The sequence below is a fragment of the Anolis carolinensis genome, chromosome 2 (assembly GCF_035594765.1).
Source record: "Anolis carolinensis isolate JA03-04 chromosome 2, rAnoCar3.1.pri, whole genome shotgun sequence".
In the NCBI taxonomy this organism is placed as follows: domain Eukaryota; kingdom Metazoa; phylum Chordata; class Lepidosauria; order Squamata; family Dactyloidae; genus Anolis; species Anolis carolinensis.
Genome location: NC_085842.1, coordinates 119524948 through 119546906, shown reverse-complemented (window position 1 = coordinate 119546906; position 21959 = coordinate 119524948). Strand labels below are relative to the sequence as shown.

General features: G+C 38.2%; 1 protein-coding gene across 4 annotated transcripts in view; it reads left to right on the top strand.

Moving 5' to 3' along the window:
* kcnip1 (potassium voltage-gated channel interacting protein 1) overlaps positions 1-21959 on the top strand; it is a 747099-nt gene that overhangs the window by 310085 nt on the left and 415055 nt on the right. Inside the window, exon 1 of one of the 4 annotated variants that reach the window (XR_010002822.1) lies at positions 1-21959. This exon is cut by the window's left edge and continues 25102 nt beyond it. The exons of 1 other annotated variant lie outside the window; for it this stretch is intronic. Coding sequence is in view for 2 of the 3 variants with exons in the window: in XM_008104645.3 (XP_008102852.1) it covers positions 21899-21959 (61 nt within the window). In the remaining variant the exon portion in view is untranslated. 2 more of the 4 variants (XM_008104645.3, XM_008104644.3) reach the window with 2 other exon arrangements.

Sequence of the window (21959 nt, the reverse complement as noted above, 5' to 3'; positions counted from 1 at the left end):
TGCAGGTATGAAATAAATGAGAGGCCCTAAACCCACAAAGTGCTTGAGTTGACTCGTGGTAAAAAGCTGACCCTTAGCTCCTTTCAACTTTACACTTTCTTCTGTCCCTGAGGTTAGGCTTTCTTCGTTCTTCAAACATCCAGATTTATTTCCCCACTCAGATTGAGGAGACTTATGGTAGGACCAGATCTTCTTCTTTACTTTCAGAAGCCTCATGCCAAGTATTGAAGATTGCTTTATAAACATGGTATGAAAAGAGCAGCGCTAAAGTTGTAGTGCAGTTCCCACCTGTTGATCATGCAGAATTATCAAACATATTAATGGAATTGATCTCATTTGTTTTCAAGCATATATCAAAATATTGTAGGCAACACATTCATTAATCATGGTGTTGAAGTCTGCCCTATGGCTTCCAAAAAGAGAACCTTTCAGTTTTCCAGCTCCTGCCCTGTAGATCTCTTCCTATTAATTTAAGGAGGTGCAAGCAATTTTGACTTCTAGGCATTTGTCACCCCTATCTCCTCAATCATCTTCCCTAATGTGTGAAAAAGCTACATTGGTTTTATTGGCCATGTGGCTGTTATATCTTGTCATGTGGCTATTTTTTTTATCTCCCCACCCCCTATGAGTAAGGCACCTAGGAGAAAGGCAAGATATAAAAATAAATACAGACATTTTAAAAGGTGCACAGTTGAACTTTCGTTGCATAACCCAATACCTACAAGGACAGTAGGCTCATGATGTTATTTATTCATTCAGTTGCTTCCGACTCTCATGACCTCATGGACCAGCCCACGCCAGAGCTCCCTCTTGGCTGTCACGACCCCCAGCTCCTTCAAGGTCAAGCCAGTCACTTCAAGGATGCCATCCATCCATCTTGTCCCTGGTCGACCCCTCTTCCTTTTTCCTTCCATTTTCTTCCATTTTCTTTCATGATCTTCTCCAAACTTTCCTGTCTTCTCATTATGTGGCCAAAGTACTTCATCTTTGCCTTTAATATCCTTCCCTCCAGTGAGCAGTCAGGCATTATTTTCTGGAGTATGGACTGGTTAGATCTTCTTCCAGTTCAAGACACTCTCAGAATTTTCCTCCAACACCACAGTTCAAAAGTATCTATCTTCCTTTGCTCAGGCTTATGATCCAGCTCTCGCATCCGTAGGTTACTACAGGGAATACCATTGCTTTAACTATGTGGACCCTCGTTGCCAGTTTGATGTCTCTACTCTTCACTATTTTATCGAGGTTGGCCACTGCTCTCCTCCCAAGAAGTAAACGTCTTCTGATTTCCTGGCTGCAGTCTGCATCTGTAGTAATCTTTGCACCTAAAAATGCAAAGTCTGTCACTACCTCCATGTTTTCTCCCTCTATTTGCCAGTTCTCAATCAGTCTGGTTGCTATAATCTTGGTTTTTTATGTTTAACTGCAATCCAGCTTTTGCACTTTCATCTTTCACCTTGGTTAGAAGGCTCTTCAGCTCCTCCTCACTTTCAGTCATCAAAGTAGTATCATCTGCATATCTGAAATTGTCAATGTTTCTTCCAGCAATTTTAACTTCAACCGTGGATTCATCAAGCCCCACATGTCGCATAATGTTTTCTGCATATAAGGTAGGGTGAGAGTATACAGCCCTGCCGTACTCCTTTCGCAAGCTTGAACCAGTCTGTTGTTCTGTGGTCTGTTTTTACCATTGCTACTTGGTTGTTATACAGGTTCCTCAGGAGACAGACAAGGTGACTTGGTATCCCCATACCACCAAGAACTTGCCACAATTTATTATGATCCACACAGTCAAAGGCTTTAGAATAGTCAATAAAACAGTAATTGATGTTTTTCTGAAACTCCCTACCTTTCTCCATTATCCAGCAGATATTGTCAATTTGGTCTCTCATTCCTCTGCCTTTTCTAAACCCAGCTTTTATATCTGGCAGCTCATACCTACCAATGATACCCTCATTTTCTGTGTGTCTTCTGGGTCTGTCATATGTTCAACAGGGCATCTAAAATAGAAAACAAATGCATGGTTGAATGTAAACCTTCTGTCTCAGTAGAAATTCATCTACCTGCATTCCAGTTTACGTGGTGAGTCTATGATCAGCTATCTTGGGGCGTGAACATTTGGGCAGTCCTGATTCTTGGTTTTATAGGTGGAAGACGCATGCATCTGTGGTTCTTAGGGGTTCCAGTGATGTTCCTTTGCACATTCAGAAAGGAATTGTAAGTGAAATATGGATATAAGGGAGTAACTAAAATATGAAGTCAGTGTTGTTTGAGTGTGCATACTATATCTGAAAAGAAAGTGTTTCTACTTCTTTAACATCTTAGCTGTTGGTTGTTGTACAATATGGAAATGCTTCCAGGAGGGCTAGAACCTACTAACAGTTGCCCAATTGTGCCAGCTTTGTTATTAGTGTATTTTACTGCAGGAATATGAATCTCCCTGTGGTTTGTTGAAGATGTAATTTGAATTATTGTATAAACAACTAGTAATAAGCTGAAACAGTTGTTTCCCCACACAGCAGTACATTTCTCCGTCAACTGGTGCTGAGTGAGCTTGTGGGTGGGCTTTGTCATTTCCTGCTTCTCAAATCAGTTTGCTAATCATCATCACTTATGTTGGACAGGCTGTACTCTGAGCATGGTTGCAGATGCTTGTGTTGGATGATGCTGATCTGATTATGCATGTATGATGAACGCGTATATGTTATGCAACAAGATCCTCATTAATTCTGAGAAATGCAAATAAGGATCATATGCCAAAGTATTGGTGTGTGTGTTTTTTAACTCTTGTAATGTGTTCTGGAAGAACTTCCTAAAATGAATTTGACAAATGATTGTGATCAATATGTAAGATTTGAATAAAGGGAGATTTTTGAATTCCATCTTAACACAAACTGAAATGAGAGCCAACCAAAATTTACTCCTGCAATATGTCACTTCTCAAGGCAGCATGTATTTCAGATTTCTAGCAGAAAGGATTTTCAGAATTGTTAGCCTCAACAAAAAAAAGAAAAAAAAGAAAGAAAAAAAGAAAAAAGGAAGCATTGAAAATTCTGCTCAGTATGCCAGTTCTACCCAACATGTGCTGTTAAGGTATTGTAGAACAGTGAAAAATACTCTGTTCAAGCCAAAGTGACTGCATATGTGCCATTTCAACAGGAGGGGTGGGAGCATGGACTGCCAGTCTCTGTGAGCTGAACTGGTATAGGCAGCAGTAAGGAATGCTGGAAGTTGCATTCATATAAATAATATTTCTGGCTCTAAGATAGCTTTCTATGGTTTCTGCATAGACCAGATCAAAGTAGTAGACTGTTATCTCCCACCCTGGAGTATAAGTTGGGTATAGGGACAGTTCCTATGTACTGCTACTGGGTAATTCAAAAATATAACTAACTGGGTAGTGTCTCCCTCCAGAGCCTTGTTGAAAAATTACAGATCCTTCTTTGTGGCCTCCAAGAATTCTAAATCTCTCCCTTCAAAAAGTCATCCTTTATCAGATGAAGGAATGATTGTGTCCCCTTCCATTTCTCAGGAAGTTAATTTTCTTTAATGAAGCAAAATCCTTCCAAGATTTAAGAGTGAAGGTGAGCTGTTATTTTTTTTAATGAATCCTGGGTATGTTTGGACCATACTACTACTGCAAAGTCAGCTGTCCCAGCTATGGCATTTAGAGAGTGTGAATGCTGATTTTCTCACATATCTTACAAGATAGTTTTATGTCAAATGACAATATATATGGATTTATCAGTATAAAGAATTATTGAAAACTAAATCAGATTTCTGGAAGGATAAATAACCAACAGAAAGCCCCTGTAAAATACTGATATACATAGTAACATTAATCATTTGCTTTTATGTTGATGGTAGTTTACCAGTGATATATTTTAAAAAGAGGAATAAATTTGCAATCAGGTATTGTTCATCTCCTGGGAACTTTGAAGCAAAATTAATGATAAAAAATGCCATCGAAATTGCTGATGTGGTCACTAAGGATCGATTGATGTAACATTATTTAAAGGTAATTACATTGTGGAGCCTCCAGTGGCTCAGTGTGTTAAAGTGCTGAGCGGCTGAACGTGAAGACCAAAAGGTCCCAGGTTCAAATCCGGGGAGCGAAGTGAGCGCCCGCTGTTAGCTCCAGCTTCTGCCAACCTAGCAGTTCGAAAACATGCCAATGTGAGTAGATCAATAGGGACCGCTCCGGCGGGAAGGTAACGGTGTTCCATGCAGTCATGACCTTGGAGGTGTCTACGGACAACGCCGGCTCTTCGGCTTAGAAATGGAGATGAGCACCAACCCCCAGAGTCAGACATGACTGGACTTAACGTCAGGGGAAACCCTTTACCTTTACCTACATTGTAGAATGACTGCAGTGTGATCTCCCTTTTTTTCCAACTGCTTCTTGAATTTACACAACAGTGTTGTCTTTTCCAGTTATTCACGTTGGCTCATAATATTTCGAAAGCATGACAGTCTCTGTTTACTAGTCATCTTCACTTCTAACCAGAGTACATGATTGACCCATTCATCATTTTTTCAAAACATAGATTTCAAATACATTCTAAAACATTACTTTTCATTGATTGTTATTTTTAATTTTTTATTTAAGCCTTTAATTTTATTATTTACAATTGATTTCATCTGGTGCATAACATAAAATCAAATCTTTATTTTTGGTCAGCAACCAGTATAGAATCCCAGTATGAATGAATCATCCATTCACATTAGTGCAGTGTTTACATTAGATTAGGATATGAATTAAAATTTACCACCATTATAAAAGATACTTATAAGACCCTACTCTGACTATAAGGTTTGAAAAGATAACCTAGACTTTAAAACTATATCATGTTAAAAACATCTCATCCTGTACTATCTGACTTCTGGATGTCACAGTTTGAGAACCGCTGCTCTAGGGAATCTATTTCAACAAGTGGGCAAGGGAAAACCTCTTTTCAAGGAAGCAGCCAGGCTTTGAATCTGCAAGGCCATTAAATGCTAAGCAAGCTGGCCAATTGCAACATTCACACTAGCCTCAAACAGACAAGAGCTCCCATCCTGCACTTTCCACAGATATATAAACCCCAGTTACCTAGCATCCAACAGACCTCACAACCTCTGAGGATGCCTGCCAATGTGTGGGCCTGGCCTTGGAGGTGGGCCTGTCCCCGGAGGCAGCGTGGCTTTGGGCCAGGCCCCAAAGGCAGCCACAGGCTGAAGGCGGGCCCACGCGTGAAGGCGGGCCCACAGCTGAAGGCCCGAAGGCGGGCCCAGGCCAGTGCGACCCTGGAAGTAGGAGGCGAGGGTGTGCGCGCACGCATGCACGCTAGTGCGCACCTCAACTGCGCCCCCTAGAGGAATGGCACCACAGGAAACTACCTAATTTGCCTCACGGTTGAACTGCCCCTGACTCTATCCCTTGGTTTTTGGCCTTTATCTCCTATCTCTCTTTCTATTTTTTTCCTCTTCTGTATCTTTCATAAATCTTTGATAAAATTAATTTGCTTTTTGTATGAATTTTATATATGTTCTTTTTTATACATCATTTAAAAAAGTGAATGCCTTTTAAGATCCAGCAAAAAGTTGCCCAAGATGGAATTAGTAGTAGTGAGGAACTACCATTTTAGATTACATTAGCTGGTCAACAATTGTATAATCTATAAATCCTTAATAAAGCTTTGTTGATATTATACAGTATAATAATGTTATTGTAGTTATGGTGGTTATTTATTCTTTTCATAACTATCTCCCACTCTGTAATCAGTTTTTTTAAAAATATTTTATGGTGATTTATAAAAATAATAAAATCTCATTTCTATTTTGGATAGAAAATACCTTTATTAAATATATCTCAGAGAGAGAGAGAGAGAGAGAGAGAGAGAGAGAGAGAGAGAGAGAGAGAGAGTTAGTTCTGCCAGTAGATCCCTCTCTGATACCAACAAGGTATTATATCAGCCTAAAGGCATTCCAGTAAAAAGAAGGACAATCCAGTCTGTAAAAAAAGTTTCTGCCTATTCTTAAGCCTCTTCTCACGGCACATCTCATGCTGAAAACAGCCATGCAATGAATTTCTAGAAGCCACAATCAGGATATCTCCAGCAAAGAAGACATGAATCCTAATAAATTTAACTAAAAACAAGACTCAGAAGTGAGGAATACTTCTGAGAGTACCCTTCTCAGTCTGGGAAGAGCATCAACAGTGAATGTTTTTTTGTATAAATATGAATAAGCACATAGCATACATAACAACGATGAAGAATCTTCTTTCCATTTTTCCTTCTGAGCAATTAAATCCCCATGGATGTGTGAAACACCACGAGAGATGCCCTCAGCATTGTATCTGTGTACAAATATGGAAGAGCTGCAGCACAGGTCTTTGAGCATTGCTTTAATTGGGATTCATCCATTTATGCAAATTGGGCGCTATTGCTTTTTGTTTTTCAGCCAGTGCTGGCAACTGTGTCTCTTCCTTGCTCTCAGAGAGCTGTTGCAATTATTTCAGAAGAGAAAACAAACCTTTCTTAGAAGCCTCAATGAAAATAAATTTATTCATTTTAATTACTGCTAAAAATAATACTGTAACTATAAAACTATGAATAACAGAAGAAGGGATAGAGTAGGGGTGGGAGAATGGACAAAGGATGCCTTATTTGCTGCAGTTTCCACAAAAGATACAAATTGCTCTCTGAAACTTAAGATAAACAGGGACAAAATATGTTGAAAGGGAGGAACTCAGAAGATGTGGTATAAAAATATAATATTGAATAATTTTGAGTTAATTTTAAATGAAAATCCATTACAGTTAGATGGAATTTGCCCTTGAGAGCTAGCAGTACTGATGCTCCAGCAATTAGCCTTGATAAATGGTGGATAATTGTGTATTGAGAGGATCACAACATCAGAAAAGCAATTAATATTCCTGTGAGCACTGATTCACATGTGATTTTGTGGTGTTGGGGACCTTGAGTAGTCAAGTAGAAGATGTGTAAGTTAAGTCTGGTTGCTATAGTCTGGCTTCTCAACATCCTTTTATGTTGTAGGAGTGCTATTTTTTATTGTTTGGATTGTTGCAGTGTACTGACGTCAGAGTGTGTTTTTGAGCCATTATATCTGCTGCTGTTTCGTCAATGTGTTTTCACATATCTAGACTACAGGAGGGACACAGAAGAGGACTTTTAAAGTTCCACTTTAGACATGGCGTGCAACAGAATATCTGCATGTATTTTATTTCCTTCAGTACATGGATACTCAATATTTGGTCGGCTACTAGGCATGTGAATTTACGAAGTCAAAAGTATGTAGCTAATTTTTTTGTGTTAACTGACATTGCCCTTGAAAGCAAGGCTGAATCATGGCAATTAGGATCCCTGAAAAATCTCCCAGAAAAGACCCCTCCCCATGTGCAAATGAACACATTCCACTGTTAGCTTCCTGCTTTGACCAGTGCTACCAGCCCAAGAGGTATCCTCAATAGAAATACTACTGACCCGAGGGAAGGGTAGATACGGTCATTCCCCTTGCCTGTTTTCCTGCTGGCGACTGGGTTGCCAGGAGTCGAAGGTGAAAATAAGGGACACAATAACAGTAACTCCAAAGTTGTGATTGCAAAGATGAAGACAGAGTAAAATGATACCAAAATTTCATTCAAAATAGTGTTTTAGCTTCGAGGTCACATACATTTTGATAAACAATGAAATTAAAAAAAACAGGCTAGACAGTTTTTAATCATTAATTTAAAATAATTGTACTTTTCATTACTGCTAAGCGCTTTCAACAGTTTCATATTACTTTTTACTTCATTATAAAATTCTTTGCATGAAACTGAAATAAGCAGCTCATGGCTTACTAAATTAGACAGACACCTATTTCTGACATCAGTCCACTTCAAGTTCATATGTGATAACGCACTTTCCATAAAAGCATTGGAACTAGTTGTGCTCAAACAAAAACTAACCAAAGGAAGAACATTTGGTACTCCATTCTGTACATTTCTGAAACTGTAACCTATTTGTATTGTTGAAGGTTTTCATGGCTGGAATCACTGGGGTGTTGTGTGGTTTCCGGGCTGTATCGCCATGTTCTAGCAGCATTTTCACATGGCATTTCAACTGCATCTGTGGCTGGCATATCCAAAGGATCTGCTGGTGGTAAAGCAAGTGGAGTACACAATGGTTCTACTCCACTTGCTTTAAGTGAAAATCTTTTTTCCTGCAGCAATTATTCTTTTAGAATTATTTTTAGCGGATGCTTCTTGTTTATGTTTTTTGTCGTTCGTCTTGCATGTCCAAACACGTCCAAACATGTCCAAACACCTCACTTGTTGAGAAGACACTGGGAAGTAAACAATGGAATGTGAGTACAGATGAAGACCAGCGTCTAGAATGAAGTGAAATGATCAAAAGGCATGGAATGGAATCAGAACTGCAAACATTCACATAATGCACCTGTGAAAGGACGGGTTTCTGCCCATTTCTGCGGTGTAGCTTCTATTTTGAAATGTGGAAACAGTCAACGGCAGAATTTAGTTTTGAAGTATGTTACAGGACAATTGACATCTCAGGAAAGAATGTTACTGGACGTGGGACATTTTAGTCAAATACGGGACTGTCCCTTAAAATCCAGAATGCCTGGCAAGCAGGCTGGACCAAGGCTAGAATCTCAGAAACAGTTCCATCCAACTTTGAATTCTCTGCTGTGGGGAAGTAAAGACAGTGTGAGCAACAAATACAATAAACCCTCAAGAACTGCAGAGAAAGAGAGATCTGCAATCATCCTTCCCAGGAGCTTTTCTCCCTTAACAGCATAACTGTCCAATAAACTTGTGTGCACATATCTTTGTCTGCCTCTTTGTCTATCTGTACTTGTGCGGATGGGTTCAATGCCAGCAGCAGCATAGGCCAACTACCTTCTGGAAAAGTTGGAGCATTGCTCATCTGCTCTACTGATATACCAACCTCACTTGAAAGATATTAAGAGTATTGACCAAGATTCAGTCTCATTACTAAAAGCATCTCTCTGTTTCTTCGTTTCGTTTTCAGGTATTGTTGTTGGGGCTTATCCTGCAATGTACTTCAGCACATTAGGATTGCAATTTTATTCTAAGTGCCTGTTGAGAAAACCCATGAAAGCTTTTCAGGCATCTCTACATTCCAGATTAAACCATCTATTTGTTATTATTCTATCGGGATTGTGTTGTTTGCTATCAGCCAGTTTCAGTCTAAGGTTTTGAGTAATGCTTTGAAAAACATGTAACACATCTAGAGTCTGAAATGTCTTGGAGAAGATATTCATTCAGTTTCATTATGTCAACTATTCATACAACTTTGGTTAATGCACTCTTGTTCTCTATATCTTTGAAAATGGAGACTGATTAAAGCAGTATTCCCCAAACTCTAGTGTTCCACTTGTTTTGTACTTCAGCCCCCAGAATCCCTGATCATTGACAAAGAAAACTGAGGCTTCTGAAGGCTGAAGTCCAAAACACCTTGAGGACTAAAGTTTGGGAATCACTGGATTACATGATGCATTTCTCTGCAATACCAGGTGTGAGTTATATGGAAATGGACTAAAGAAATGTCATAGCTCTTTTCCCCTTATGTAATCATGGAGGCATATCCTTCTATAATCTGTTTTTATTTTTTTGTCCTGTCAGAAGCGACTTGAGAACATACTGCAAGTCGCTTCTGGTGTGAGAGAATTGCCTGTCTACAGAGATCTTGCCCAGGGGATGACCGGATGTGTTAGCTGGGAGGCTTCTCTCAGGTCCTTGCAAGCTAGAGCTGACAGACGGGAACTCGCCCCTTCTCATGGATTCAAACCGTCAACCTTCAGGTCAGCAGTTCACCCAGCACAAGGATTTAACTCATTGCACCACCACGGCTCACTCTATAATCTGTGATCATGGGAAAGAAAGATAGTCTTCAGCAATTACTGCCACTGGAGCTATTCCTGCAGATGCTCTTGTATGCACAGTGTAAGCAGCTTGCTTGTGTATAGCATTTATAGTATAGAATTCAGAATGATTCTGCCAAGGTATCTTGAATATCATCTTTTTTTACAGCTAGATAACATTGAAGATTAGGTTTTGATCATGTTTTTCATCCATTAACACTTTTTGTAGTTTTTGTAGTGATATCAGCAAGGAATGCTTTATTTTCTACTTTATCTAACATGAATGTTGCAGAGATGCAACATTGTAGTTCAGACCCGAAAACAATGCCAACTGTTGGTTGTTTCCTATGAATATTTTCAAAAAACTCATCCTGACTGTATATTTGTGCACGTTTGAACAGCCACTACATCCAGCTATCCAGCATTAATGCACTACTATATATTCATTATAATTTGGGCAGTCTTAAGAGATTAATTGCATCAATGGCTGAAGTACTGTAAAATTAAACATGTAGTTGACTGTTCTACTGTAGCATTGTTCTGTTCTTCATTGGCCTGTACCCTGAAGCTCTTTATCTCCACATTTGAAGATGGACCTTGACCAACTGGATCATAGTCAGAGAAAGGCAACAGGGTATGCACAGTAAATTTAGTCTGAAGAAGATTAACAGAAGACACGATAGCAGTCTTCAATGATCTAAGGATGTTCAGCAGAAACTATTTCTTCAAGAGGGGAGAAATAAAACTAGCAGATAAATTTCAGCTACACATTAAAAGAAAGCTTAAACTGTAAGAACTGCTTGGCAGTGTTTGGGGAGGTGATGGTATATCCTGCAGTGATTGAGTGGCTATCAGTCAGGGATGTTACGGTTACTCCCTGCATTGCAGGTCCTGTATTGAGCAGTCTCTTCTATGACTCCAAAGTAAAGCAAACATTTGGTAAGGGGATGTCTGTGCTTACATAACCCTTGCTGGCATCCAGTGCTGTTACTGTTGTTATTGGCCTGTATTGTTTTTAAAAAGCAAAACAAAACTGTAAATTCTGTGAAAACAAAGTAAGTTTTGGTTCTGCTTTCTTTCTTCATCATACACAATCTAACAGCCACTATGTTCCTGACTGTAGTTTTACTGACAAAGGTAGAAAGCAATTGGAAAGCAAAAATAGTCTCCTGATTGTCCATTGTGTCAACAAATTGGTGCAGATCTGCTCAGTGACCTGGATTACCAGCTGGTGATCTGGCACTTTGCATCAGAGTGCTTTTTAGCACAAATACATAAGATGTTAGGAGATGCAACCAAACACTCTGGAACACGTACCCCTCCATTTTTCCTTTTGCCCCCTAATCACCCCAGGTAAGATCAACCTCTGTCTTAAGAGCAAGACTTTTTGGATTTGAATTGAAGCAGGAGATAAAATGAACTCTTAACCTGACATTCATGGGTGTTTTTTCCACACATTCTTCATATTTGATATATAGTTTTGATGTATCATTCTCTTAAGTATTCCTCTGTCTTCTCTTTGTTTGACTGCTGAGAACAAAAACCCAAAGGATTTTCACCTGTCAATCATTCACATATTTGTAAGGCAGTGCAAACAGTGCTTGAGATGAAGACTATTTTATGTGGGTATGTATGTGCAAACACAGAATTATGAATTAATTTCACAGGACTCTGTCTTTATTGTGTTACACAGAATATTTCATCTTTAATATATGAGATCTCTTTTTTAAATACAGAGCTCATGTGCAAAATAATACTCCAGTAGGTGCAACACACTCAGAAATGAATACATTCTCAGGAATATGTAAATGTGCCTACCTCTTCTAGCCTCTTGCTCTAAGTTTATCAATATACAAACTATACAGTTATTGCAGTCTGATTTGCAGTTTTAATTCTTGTTATAAATTGCACCTGGAAAATGGAGTATTAGGGCTCTTCTTCAAAGGGAGACCACACACAGAGAGACTATCCTCCAACAACAGGTGAGATACAGAATTTGTTTTCCATGGTTGCAAGAGCTGCATTCATAATAATTGTCTCCTCCTGGTTTGGGATAGGATTCTCCTTTTCCTCTTTCCTTCCAGTCTGCTCCACGGAGCAGTGTCCTCCCACAACTGTCTGTGCTGAATTTTCAGGGGGCTTGGCAGGAATATCAAGAAGAAAGATGTTGCACATTCCTAAATCCAAGACATTGGAATGAAAGCTATGCAGAATTAGATCATGTGCCTTGTCCTTCAGTGTTTTCTTACAGAGGTCTACACAGTCCCATTTCACCAGGTAGGATGAACCTAAGTGTGTCATCCATATTACCCATTCTGAATTAAGACCTGGATGCCAATTTCCTTACTTTTTCATTATATTTTACTGACTAAACATGCCAGGTATTTGAAATGAAACACCTAGATATGGAGTTATCAATATTTTTTTTGATTTCTGAAAATTCACCAAAGTTTTTATTTGGAAGAAAATAAAAAAAAGTTTTTATTTGGAAGATATTTGTGAAAAAATATCAATCTATAATTTGTGTTTCACCAAGAAATGATAGCTTTATTTTGCTCATCTCCTCACAAACTATCCCTTGTCTCTTTAGAATCTGTTCTAGTTTTCTATTTAAACCAGGGGATAGTGTAAAACTAGACTCACCTAGGGATGTCCAGCAAATTTGGCCCCATTTTATTTATGAAATTACTATAAATCCAGGATGAAGTTGTATAATACTTAGTGCTTCCCTGAGACCTCCATTGCATCTAGAGAACTCTAGGGCTGTGAAGTATTAGGCATTTAACAGAATTTTCTCTCTGAATTGATTAGAAATTGGATTTAATTGTAGTTACCTTTCCATGTCTTTCTCCCATGAGGCAGAGCCAAATCTACCTTACAGTTCTAGCTGAACATAAACCTGGCTTTAATAATTATTTTGCACTTATTCTTCTACAAAAGACATTTGAAAAGTTCAGTTTTATTCCTTGAAGAACAGTTTTAGTTGTTATATTGATTGCCAGCAATCAGGTGATGGTTACAATATAAGAATCTCAGCATAACATACTATTGAGGGTTTTTAAAAACCAAAAAACCAAAAAAAACCCAAAAACAACAACCAAACAACACTGTTCCACTGTTAAATTAAATATGATTACAGTATATACTCATAGATTAGTCAATAACATGTATAAAGTAAGCACTGAATTTTGGGTCAAAATTAGTCATTTGCAATGACATGACTCATGGATAAGTCAAAAGCCATTCTATAGAGAGTCGAAAGATACTTGGGGCCAGCTGCTGCTGTATACTGCCATCACTTCCCCACCCAGGCATTCAAAAAGGCCAGTAGTAGAGCCATGGCAGAGAGATTTAAGAAAATTGGTGGTTCTTTTAGGTTTTTCCAAGATAAACTAAGCTCTGGCCTTTTTGCCCCTCTACTCAGAGAAGGAGGTGCTTCTTTTTTTATTTTAATAAATGTTAGGTTTCAGTACACCTATGCATATGGTAAGTCAACCAAGTTTTTTTTTTTTTGGACCAAAATGTCTAGATTTATACATAAGAGGTACAGTAGAGTCTCACTTATCCAAGCTAAATGGGCTGGCAGAACCTTGGATAAGCAAATATCTTGGATAATAACGAGGGATTAAGGAAAAGCCTATTAAACATCAAATTAGGTTATGATTTTACAAATTAAGCACCAAAACATCATGTTATACAACAAATTTGACAGAAAAAAGTAGTTCAATACGCAGTAATGTTATGTTGTAATTACTGTATTTACGAATTTAGCACCAAAATATCATGATATATTGAAAACATTGACTACAAAAATGCCTTGGATAATCCAGAACCTTGGATAAGCGAGTCTTGGATAAGTGAGACTCTACTGTACTTTGAACTGTGAGTAGCCCAAATAAAGTGGCGAAAGGACAACACTTAGTCCTGGGAGAACCTAAAAGAAACACCAGCCTCCTATGTACATTGTATCACATTAATCTTTGAACAGTTTTGAAAGCTGAACCATACAAATCAGGGGTCCCTGAATTTGAGTTTGAACAAAAAAAAAAGATTAACTTGGCATGCATGGAAAACAGAAGTGAACTGTATAGAAGCAACCAATTCTCTCAGAAATTTTATTTTTCTGATTCTTTTTACCATAATAAAGATGAGAAACATATTGGTTTATTAATGATGAAAGTTTGTACAATTGCTCTTGAGGATGATGATTTCCTAGTTCCTTCAGCAAGGATAAACATGATCTGCCTCAGGAAGAGATGTTTTCCCTTACATCTTTCTTTATTTTCAACTAAGGTTCTAGCAACCTGCTGTCCAACTTTCTTCTTGTGCCTTAGGAGAAAGGTTTTACTGTAAAGAAAGTCACAGAGTTCAGATGAGAAATAATGAAGGTGGCTGACAGTGATGAGAAGAGAGAAGAAAGCCCAAGTTTTGGATGGTACATTTCTAGTTCTTCAGTTCTACGGTAACCTTGCCCTGTGTTTTTCAATGCATTTTGGTTTTGTTTTTGTTTTTTGTATTCTTTATCAAATTACCACTTCTAGGATCTTGATCTCAAAGAAGTTGTAGCAAACAAGTCAGGCTGTTTCTTCTTCTATAGCATTTAACTGCTTTCTGCCAAGCAACAAACTTCATTTTCTTCACAATTACTGTATATATTTGAGTTTAAGCCAACCCGAATATAAGCTGAGGCACCTAATTTTACTACAAAAAAACAGGAAAACTTACTGGCTTGAATAAGTGGGAAATGCAGCAGCTACTGGTAAATTTCAAAAATAAAAATAAAAATAGATACCATTAAAATTACATTAATTGGGGCATCAGTAAGTTAAACATTTTGAATATTTACATAAAACTGTAATTTAAGATAATAATAATAAGACTTTAATAAGATAAGACTGACCCATTCTGATTACTTATATACTCAAGTATAAGCTGACCCAAATATAAGCTGGCCAGGACCCTCATTCGATTGGCTTATACTTGGGTTGAAAAAGGGCTGAAAGATTTGGCTTATACTTGGGTATGTATGGCACTTTATATATTTTTGTTTGAATGATGCATTCATAAGTGGTTTTGGAGAAACCAGATACACCACTATGCATGCAGTGGAACCAGATGGCTCCCAAGTTGGGCGGTGATGTGGGTCTAGGTTTGAGTCTGAAATTTAAAGGCCTTGTCTGCATTGAAGGGCACCTAGCTTTCATCTTTACAAAAGTATCTGTATTGTATTGTATGGCACACGAACTTTCTAAAATATTGAATGTTATAAATAACAGGTGATTGATAAATCCATAGGATTCAGAATCTCTAAGTGACTAGATAGGTATACAGAGGATCTTCTACAGCAGGTAATGTTATTTGCTCTTGCTTTCTGTGTGAATAGAAAAAGGAGGCTGTTTGTCAATTCACAAATGATGCATTGTAGAACCATGCAAGCAGATCACCAACTGAGTGTGGTGGATAGCGTGGTACAAATGGCTTATTTCTCACCATGGTGCCAGCTCAAAATGCTGGCCCCATTTTACTTGCTAATGTTAAGACACTACTCATATTTTCTTCTGTCTTCCAAAAGAACCAATAACCACTTGATGCCATTCTAATAAAAGCCAAACCAATCTAATTATCATACTGTTGACATGTATCCAGCAATAACTCATATCTTAATAGTGGAAAAACCTGCCAACTGTATCCCACAATCAGCACATTTTATGCAGCCAGATAAACTTATGTTGTGCCCTAATGTTTCAATGATGGATGGGCTCTGTTCCGGGCAGTAATTCTACTGATATTCTTATTTGCCTCTTGCTTAAGGAGTTTATATTTGCTATGAAGTTAGTAAATAGATGTTAAAATGAAGATGTTTCAATAGCAATTTAAAATCATTGTAAAGAGAAATAAGGAACATTTGGGATATTTCCAGCTACAAATAAGAACATTTGTTTTGCCATCAGTGAAGACAGGAGTTTAGGAAAGAAAAATGTTTGTACAGATTGAGCACCCCTTATCCTAAAGTGTTTTGGATTTCAGATTTGTAAAGGTTTTGGACTACCTGCTTTATAGGCATGTGTGATCCATGAAAAAAATGGTTCAATACTTGCTTCAAAAGTAGGCGCTGGTGCTTTGTTTCTAAAGTCATTTCCTAATTTTGAAGCAAAAAATTCAAAACTTTCTGAAAATTTAGAATATTTGTATGTACCTCGTTAATGGCGGATGCGCATGCACATGAAGGAAAACATTACCGTCAATGGGGAAAATTGAGGGGCTTCTTTCTCACTCATTTTTTAGCTATCCTAATGAAATTTGCTACAGTGGTAGAACACATTTACTACTGTTATCTCACCAAATCTAAGAACGTTTGACTTATCCTCAGATTTTTGGCGAATTTTCAAAGTTTTTATAAAAAACATTTTTAATAATAAAAATTTGTTCCTGGTTTGAAAGTGTTTTTTTTTCCCCCTGTTTCATTGGGTTGTCTTTACTTTGAAAGTCGTTGTTCTACTTCAGAAATTTTGTTTTTGTGACTGAAACTTTGTTAAATTGGTGGAGAGAGACTCAACAAACCATAATGTGCTATTTTTATAGGATGATGTCTTTTGTGCAAAGACAAAGTTTTGGCAGTGTAATCAAATTTTGCCATGTTTTTATGACAGATGCAATTAGGAAATGACATTCATTAACCAGGAACAGAAATCATAGCACACCATCAAATCACTCCTGACAGATGGCCATCAGCCTCTGAATAAGGAAATCTGTTCTTGGTTTGACAGTGTTATTTCCTGTTTCATTGGGTTTTCTGGGGCTGAGAGTATGTGACTTGCCCAAGATCACCCAGTGGGTTTCCATGACTGAGTGGGGAATCAAGCCACAATTGCAATCCGACTTTCAAACCAGTACACTACACCATGCTGTCTCAAAATGGCCCAGTGCTAGCCAGGAGAGAAAACGCTCCAGGCTTGGTTTCTATGTAAAATGGGCTTTAATGCCCCAATGCATCCAGGAGTGAAATGGGCTCTAATGCCCCAATGCATCCAGGAGTGAAATTGGTTCTAATGCCCCATGCTATTGCCAGGAGTGAAATGGGATCTAATTCCCGATGTTATATCCAGAAGTGAAATGGGCTCTAATGCCCCAATGCTGTATCCAGGTTTCTATGGGGCTCTTAAGCCCAATGCTAGCCAGTAGATTGGTTGAAAATGCTTTCTCATATATCCGAAGGTTATCTGAAGGTATTCCGAGGATGGGCTCAAATGCTTCAAATTGGAAGGTTAATTCAGAAGCCCCAAACCACCTCAGAACCCCGTTCAGAACACAAAATAGATACGATTTTATTATGATTAACAATTCTGATTGATTCGCCCATGCCTACTACTTTAATGTCGAGACACAGAGGCCTTAAAGAGCCACACACGATTTTAGTCCAACAAAAGGTTTATTATAAAGCAACAAAAATACACTCAGAGACACTTAACTTCAGTGTCTCTAGCCAATTTCGGATTTCGGAATTCTGGATAAGGGATGCTTAACCTATATATAATGCAGACAGATAAACATAAAAGACAGTAGTCTCCAGAAAACATGTAGTATGATGATGATTAACTGATTATGTGCTTCTTAGACTTACATCTTGGCTCAGGTGTTAAATCCTGTGATATGCTATTGTTTACCACAATGTGTTATATAACATTTAGTGTGGAGTAGGCTAGCAAGTTGTTAAAGGCCACATATATGGTAAATACATGACAATATGTCTGTGAGGGTCTACTTTCTGGTTGGGTTAGAATTCCATCCTGAGTCTGTGGCCAGGAAAGAAGGGACAGTGAAGGTCAAACTGTGCTAGTTGTGACTCAGGCTTATTTTATATTGAAGCATTATTAGATTTAGATCATAGTGAACACATGTGCAATTGAAGCTTTCTTCTCCTCCCACTGCAGCCTTCTGTGGTACCAAAACCCTAACTCCAAAGGACGTTGTAGTCTTCTGTGATACATTTTACATTATATGTAAGATTATGAGAAGGATTGTCACAGATTCTGATGGAAGCAGCAGGATTTTAGGAAATGCACCATTTGATCTTCGTTACAATTTAATGGACACTAGTGAGGACTATAAGATGGTAACTGATAAGCAAAATTTATAATGTAAAGCTTTTGTAAGATCCAGATGCATTTTAAAGGCTTGAATGACAAGAAAGTTAAAACAAAGAATGCAATTTATCAGCACTAGCAATGAAGTTACAAAAATGCCAACTTATGGACAAGTTCATCTCTACTCTTTAAAATTTTCTCAGAATAAAATTGGCATACCCTTTCCCACCATCCTCCACTATTTATGCGGTCTGATTCTTCAGTACATATCAAGCTCTTGCACTTTGAGAGAAAATCCAACAAAGTGCCAGCGAGCATTATGAAACAAGTTAATTTCTGTTCAGTTTTTAATGTTCTGTCTTCTTGTGTAAATTGTGTGTGTGGACTCATTTTAAAGCAATTATGTTTAGTATTGCAAATTTGTTGTGCTCAATGAATGAGTCACAATGTGCAATGTTCTGTGGGTTTTTGTATGGTTAACCTTATTCACAGTGTTGGGTTTGTTCTTGGTGTTTTGTTTTTTGGGGGGGACAATCTTAGTAACCATTTTCTCTTTAAACTAGTTGTGTAACTTCTTAGAATTTTTAAAGCAATTTTACACTTGTCTCTGCTTCATTTTTCCAATTTTTATGGCCACTAGGGCATCTTTTCACATGACACACTGGCTGCCCCCCCCCCCCTTACCATGTTGCATCATGCCACATTGACTGCCGCAAATTTCTACATCACAGCTAGTGATATAGGTATGTTTCCTGCAATTTTCTCTCTTTTTAGCACTATTTTCGTACTTCCCATCTCATGGGAAGGAAGAGGGTGGGCACGCAGCTCACAGGGCAACTCGAGTCAGCCCACGTCCTCCCTCTAGCCCACAAAATGTTACTGGGGAGAGGGTGGAGGTGGCATAGTGTAATGTGGTTCTAAATCACTTACTGTAATTTATTGATGTTTGTCTCTTTCTCCCCTCATCTATTTTTCCCCTTCTTTACATTTATCTATGTTTCAGGACTATATTCTTCAGATGCTTGTGCTCCAAAGTTCTCAAGCTCCTTTACAATCTTCAAATACTTAGCTATGGCTAATCTCTTTGCTTCTTCCCTCTTCCTTTCTTTTCAAGATCTTAAACCTTCAAATACTGAGGTTATGAAGGTCATGTTCTCTGTTTAAAATTAGCAGTTGCCAGTTGTTTCTGCATTTTGAATAAACAGAAAGGAATTTAGACAGTTCAGTTTAGATGGAATCCACAGTAGGGATTTCTCAAAAAGACTCCATGTCAAATACTATAAACATCTAATATTAATTATAGATGTTTTAATATTAATTATAGTTCACACCTCTACTTGCCACTGAATTTCAAACAAAGTTCTGATGAAAGAAAACAATAGGAATGTCTCACAAAAGTATATTTCTAAGAAAAGTTCTCCTCCTCCCTGGTTGTAATCAAACTTGTAATCCGACTTCTGACATTAATAACATGCACAAACCCAGCTTCTTTCCATATTATGTGTATAAATTGAAATAAGAATATAAGAGCCTTGCCATGTCATGTCTATGTTCACTACAACCAGCAGTGTAGTGAACATTTCAAGTGCCCACAGCAGTACATAAAGGCAATGACTTCTGACCTTTCTTTCAGTGCTCCCAGATAAATACCAGATAAATACCTGGTGTCACAGTGTGTTAAAGTGCTGAGCTGCTGAACTTGTGGACCAAAAGGTCCCAGGTTCAAATCCCGGGAGTGGAATGAGCCCCCGCTGTTAGCCCCAGCTCCTGCCAACCTAGCAGTTCGAAAACATGCCAATGTGAGTAGATCAATAGGTACCGCTCCGGTGGGAAGGTAATGGCACTCCATGCAGTCATGCTGGAAACCTTTACCTTTACCTTAAACTTGGATGTGGACACTTATTGGTCATCCATAGCCCCAGAAGATGTAGCATTTGATGGGTATTAGTACACATTTAGACAAAGTTTATGAATTGCAACCGTAAAATACTTTGTTTTTTTCATTCCTATCTTGCTAGCAGTGATTCATAGTTTCAAATGAATAAACAAAATTGGAAACAGAATAAAATATAAGGAAATACTGAATTAAATGGAACATTTTATACACCATTCTAAAAGTCCACGACAAGTTTATTTGAAGCAAATTTTACCCATCCCAGCCATGCTGGTAAAATATATCCCTGGAGAAGGCATGTAAAGATCAAGCTCCCTGAATTCAGAATGGCCTCCATTCAAATTTACAATTGGGTCCTCTGTGCCCACAGATTCTGAATCCATGGATTCAACCACCCACAGCTTGAAAATATTTCTGGCCTGCACTCCCAATCCAAATAATAAACCTTGATTTCCTTCTTTTTATATAAGGGACACCATTGCATGGCACCATAGTATACAAAAGGATTTAGGCATCCATGGATTTTGGTATCTTGGGTAGGGATGGGGAGCAGCCGATACCAAGGGTCCACTGTACCTCTTTATCAGCACAAGCATATAGCTCTCTTTATGTGGCTCACACGCCTCAGAATATGAGATTTCAAGGTACTAACTAAATCTATGCAACATATTTAGGGGTACATGGTTATCCACAAATACTTTAAACCAAACATTGAGTTTTTAAAAACTCAGGGCTCTGAAAACATGTTCATCTGAGGAAAGTAAAAACTTAAATCTCTTTGAAGATATTTTTCTCCACCTTTGAAGTGAACTCTGATTTTTAAATGTACATCCAAGTTAACATCTGGTGAATGTTAAAAATTAAAGAAGCAGTCCATGGAACCAGTGAAAGAAAGTACTATTGTCTGTTGTAGTAGAGGTTATTTCTGCAATGCCATTATGACATCCAATCTTAAATCATACTCTACTGAAATGAAGGATGATCAGCAAATTGATTCCTGTTTTGACTTAGTTACTTAATTGAGCCTGGGTTCCTTGTATAATCTGGTTTGCCCCAATTTTGAATATCAACCTTTAGATAGCTATATGTGGCAGCATCACTGCAAATGTAGAAGGCAAAAAAGGAATTGATTAATTGGTGTCCAGATAACTGTGTTTTTTAAGGGGGGAATTAATTGCATCTCATAAATGTATACTTGCTTTCAGATATTTTTAATTCACTAGCATTTTGGTTGTGAACAATACATGCCATTTATCTTTCTAGTATAGAAGCGGTGGGAATAATATGGACTCAAGCCATGGTGAAATTTGGTCATACTTGTGCTTTTCTGTTGAGAGTACTCACTGTGTCCCTGTGTCCCTTGGCTAGGAAGAGTTTAAGTAAATGTCATTTCCTCCCTGCCAATCTCTCTCCCTCTTTGTAGGTCCATTAATCAGCAGGAATTAGGTTTCTGCAGAACCACAACTTTGACAGCTGGTTCACTATTATTTTCCATTCAGCAAGTTCTCATTCATTCATTCATTCATTCATTGATGATTGGTACTCAGCTTGAGTCCCTTGGCATCCCTTGAGACCTTCACCATGTCTCCAGAATGGTAGTTTAGTATACAATGTGTTGATTTTTTTTTCTGTAGACCTACAGGCTTCTGGTGGAAGCCATAAGGGAATAAGAGGAAGAATTAGCCTATGTGTTTGTGTGGCTTTGCTCCAGTAAATATTTTGATGCATCTGCTGCCAGCTATGGTCTGAGGGAATCTACCTAGCATTTAAATTTTGATGGGGAGCTGTTTTGAATAATAAGAGTGCAGCCGGCTGTGAGTCAGTGCATGTGTGTTGACTGAAGGAAGAAAAAAAATCTCAAAGCTTAATGCTTGCTGAACGCTGAGCTGCAGTGCTTTCCTTTGCCACCTCCTCTTCTTTCTAGTAGATATTCCACACAGATTTTTCCATTCTTCCTCTTGTTCATTGGGGTGGGGGAGGGAGGAACAGCAACAAAAAAGAATAATAGCCCCTCACCCAAGTAGTAGTTGCAATGGGTGCTGTCATGGGCACGTTCTCTTCTCTGCAAACCAAACAAAGAAGACCCTCGAGAG